Genomic DNA, 4,040 nt, shown 5'->3' on the forward strand with positions numbered 1-4,040 from the left:
ACTTTAATAACATTTGTACTTGATTTTTATATAACTAATTTATGTTAGATTAACTAATTTATTAATACATTATAAAAATTGATAATTTATAAATTTATGAATATTATTATAAAATATATTATAAAGTTTATTTGATTTTTAGTCACTAAATTTTAATATTTTAATAAATTATAAATTATAAATTATTATAAAAGAGTGTAGTTAATCTTAATACGATATATAAATTATGTAGTTAAATTGAGTGCAGTAACGAAAGAGTGTTCTTGGATAAGAGATATACCCTACAAGTATGATTAACATCACAATGGTGGGATATCAAGTATTATACACGCCCCCCAAAAAAATATCAGTATAGGCCAGGTAGTCAGAGAGAAAAGATAAAAAAAAGTTCAAAATTTAATTGAATCAACATCCAAGCATGAAACAATATTTGTTTCATAATAATACATTAGTGATGATATTCTAGTTTTTAACTATATATATTTTTTGTATAATGCACCATCTGCATTTCACAAAATCATATTAATCAAAAAAGTAAATTATCTTTAATAAGGACGTTCGCCCACATAGTTGCCCGGAGGGTAATAGTTGCAAATGACGAACATCCAAGTCGTGCATGCAGCCCTAGCACAACCAATACTCGTGGTGCCGCGCCAAACAACCTGTGTATAATGGCGACACTCGCCACCAGGGCAAGAATTCGACGCCTGGTCAAAGTTTGGTTTCTCATCCATCCAACCCTTCACAGAATCTGCCACAGACGATTTCAAACCGGCCAATGCGATGTTTTCCCCATACGGTCCTTGTGAGTGCTTCAACGCACAGTCAACAGACCTCTCGACAGCATAGGATTCGGCAAACTCTGCTAAGGTGGAGTTCCACTTAACAGGTGGAACGCCAACTATTTCTCGAGCCGCGTTATGTACAGCAAGAAACTCTTTAATGCAATCAGATTCACAGGCGGGTTGTGTAAAAGATGTCTGGGTAATAGTGGCTAAGGCAATTATGGCGACGGAAACCTGCAGAAAAGAAAACTCCATTTCCTTTTTATTGTTATTTTCAGATGATATACAATAAAAAGGAAACATAAGAGGAAATGAAAAAATGCAGTCTTTCTACAGATATGCAATGACCATTCCTATTGGGTTATAGGGTATTTATTGGAGTGATGTATCCTAAAAGAGTGGATTGCTTTTAAAAATTTCTATGGCTTAAAAATACAAGAATAATGGTCACTTCACAAATATTAATCAGCTCATTTAATTTGGAACACAAATATTTCTAGGTAGAGTATTTATAGAAGGAAAGTGAAAAAAAAACATTTGTTTATCAAACATTTTATAATTAAGCATGGCATCCTTAATTATAAAATGTTTGATAAACAAATGTTTTTAAAATTCTTTTAAAATTGAATTGATTAATTTATAGATAGTCTTTAAATATAAAATAATGATAGTGTTGCACAAACTATATCATTATACAATTAGCTTAGGTAGTGACTGTCAACAGATAGCAATAGTACGTTGCCCGAAGATTCATGCTATTGAAGAAAAGCCTATAAATTTCTAGTTGAACTCTGGTGGCGACAAGAATGAAGAATTATTGGAGAGAAGGAGAGACTTTTTTGGCAATATAAAAATTTTGAGATTCAACTCTAAAAGAGTTTGAGATTGATTCTTTCAGCTAGCATATATACCCTAAAATATTGAATATATTAAAATGCAATAAAGATGTCATGAATCGCATGATGATGTTACTTGGATGGCTATGATTATTTGCTGCTGCTAACAACTGGGGAAGGCTGGATCTTGAGTCTACCCTCACTTCAATTCCCTCATTTAAGTCAATTCTTCATTCAATGTAGATTTCCCAATTCATTTATTTGGGGAAAAGCTCAATCTTGATTCTGCTCTGCATAAGAACATCCACTTCCATCATCTGAGTCAGTTTTTTAATGGAGGTTTCTGAAGGTTAGAGCAAACCCATCTTTTAAATTACCAATTCAAATCTTTTATCTTCAATTTCAAGACTGATTTTTAGTGTTCTGTTTATGTATTGTAATCCAGAAAGAGAGCTTCTGCTTATGGTGGATGGAGATGGGGATGATGAGCCAGGAACCAAGATTGAGGTGAAGGGGCTTACAAGGGTTTCAGACAAGGGTCTTACTCTTCTGAACCAGATCAGCTTAGACATACCCAGAGGTCTGATCATGGGGATCATTGGCCCTAGTGGCAGTGGAAAGTCAACGTTCCTCAGAGCACTCAACCGCCTATGGGAGCCTGCAAATGGCGCAGTGTTCTTGGATGGCAAAGACATATGTGATCTTGATGTCCTCACCCTTCGCTGCAAGGTTGGCATGCTGTTTCAGCTCCCTGCTCTCTTTGAAGGTATAAATCACAACCTTTACCAATCAATATGATTGTGTTTTGGGCGACAAGGGAAACCCACAGCCATACCCGCACTGGGAAAATCCCGTATTGTGATCTTAGCCGTCAAAGAATCACAAAGAGGTAAACCAGACTCGGTTGTCCATAGCTGACCGCCGGTTCATACTAAGAAGGCTGGGATTTGAACTCGTGACCTTGTGGTTACTGGTTTCAGGTTTGTATCCTTAACCAACTTGGTAAGGGTTACTCCCATCAATATGATTGTTGATTGAACTGAAGCATGTGCTCCATTTCAGCTAAAAGGCTAAGCTGAAAGTTGGACTGCACATTTATGTTTATATATTATATGCTCTACAGATTGATCAGGGCCTGTTGTGGAATAGATTTGGTTAGCATAGGCCTAAGATTGCACCAAAAATGATGTGTGTGTGTGTGGGTATGCAGGCACAGTTGCAGACAATATCAGATATGGGCCACTTTTAAGGGGGAAGAAGCTAAGTGATGATCAAGTCCTCAGATTGCTTAGTCTTGCAGACCTTGACTCCTCTTTCTGCAACAAGCCTGGTGGTGAACTGTCTGTTGGCCAAGCTCAGAGGGTTGCACTTGCTAGGACCTTAGCTAATGAGCCAGAGGTGAAGATTATTATGATGATATATGCAATTTTAATTAATATATTTTGGCCTAATAACCCGAAATCTCGTTCCATCTTTGAAGGTTCTCCTGTTAGATGAGCCAACCAGTGCACTGGATCCAATATCGACGCAGAATATTGAGGATGTTCTTGTCCGGCTCAAGAAGGAGAAGAGAATGACCATTGCAATGGTCTCTCACAGCATCAAGCAAATACAGAGAATAGCTGATGTGGTCTGCCTTCTTGTTGAGGGTGAAATTGTGGAGGTTTTAAAGCCTGATCAGCTCTCTCAAGCTAAACATCCCATGGCACAAAGGTTTCTTCAACTAAGCTCATAGTTTTGTTTTCATAATATTGTCTGCTTACTGTACTATGTATGGAGGAAAAGAAAACTTGTTAAAACTGTATCTTTTCTCATGTAATATCTGGTGTATATTAAGTATAAATCTCAAAGGGGTAATATCTTAATGTAGCACCAATATGCATATGCTCATTGTGTGCTATTACTTTGTACTAGTATATCAAAATATTTTAATTTGCAGTAATCATTGCTCAGAGACAGATATCTATGCATGCATGTATTTATGTGTATATGTATACCCATGAGAAATTGGATAGGTATACCTGGAATACCACGTCAGCATATGTCTCAACCAATAATAAATTGACAAATCACCGTTGGGCCTTACTTGGTGAATTGGTGCTAGATAAGGAGACTTTGGAGGGGCCAGAATCTTGCTTTTGGTAGGGTAGGAGCCTTGATTTTGGCTAGCTAAGAGGGGATGGAGATGGAGCTCCCCACTAGACTTGACAATTCATGTAAATGGATTAATTGGTTGACAAGATAACAATTCGAATACGATAAGGTTAGACATGGCATGACCAATTAAGGTTAACAGTTTAGACTTCTAAATTACTTATACGAGACCTAGGTTCTTAACAAGTCAAAAATTAAATCTGATCAATTTTAAACTTGAAAACTAAAAGTGAAAAAAAAAAAAAAAAAAAAAAAAAAAAAAAAA

General features: G+C 36.2%; 2 protein-coding genes across 2 annotated transcripts; one reads left to right on the forward strand and one right to left on the reverse strand.

The window, feature by feature from the left end:
• Positions 1-378: 378 nt before the first annotated feature.
• LOC116031456 (pathogenesis-related protein PRB1-3-like) lies at positions 379-1,109 on the reverse strand. The gene has a single exon (XM_031273673.1). The coding sequence runs from the start codon at positions 1,086-1,088 to the stop codon at positions 546-548; it is 543 nt and encodes a 180-aa protein (XP_031129533.1). The 5' UTR covers positions 1,089-1,109; the 3' UTR covers positions 379-545.
• Positions 1,110-1,635: 526 nt separating this feature from the next.
• LOC116031677 (ABC transporter I family member 17-like) lies at positions 1,636-3,575 on the forward strand. The gene is made up of 4 exons (XM_031273939.1): positions 1,636-1,970; positions 2,067-2,387; positions 2,832-3,019; positions 3,102-3,575. Exons 1-4 carry the CDS (start codon positions 1,955-1,957, stop codon positions 3,354-3,356), a joined length of 780 nt encoding a protein of 259 aa, XP_031129799.1. The 5' UTR covers positions 1,636-1,954; the 3' UTR covers positions 3,357-3,575.
• The last annotated feature ends 465 nt before the right edge of the window (positions 3,576-4,040 follow it).

The sequence above is a fragment of the Ipomoea triloba genome, chromosome 10 (genome assembly GCF_003576645.1).
Source record: "Ipomoea triloba cultivar NCNSP0323 chromosome 10, ASM357664v1".
NCBI lineage: Eukaryota > Viridiplantae > Streptophyta > Magnoliopsida > Solanales > Convolvulaceae > Ipomoea > Ipomoea triloba.

Bases quoted from the DNA above. Each gene is read 5' to 3' on its own strand.
- LOC116031677 (XM_031273939.1), top strand. The intron at 2,388-2,831 runs GTATAAATCACA...GTGGGTATGCAG, and splicing joins GCTCCCTGCTCTCTTTGAAG to GCACAGTTGCAGACAATATC. The intron at 3,020-3,101 runs GTGAAGATTATT...CCATCTTTGAAG, and splicing joins CCTTAGCTAATGAGCCAGAG to GTTCTCCTGTTAGATGAGCC.
- LOC116031456 (XM_031273673.1), bottom strand. From the start codon at position 1,088: ATGTTTCCTTTTTATTGTATATCATCTGAAAATAACAATAAAAAGGAA.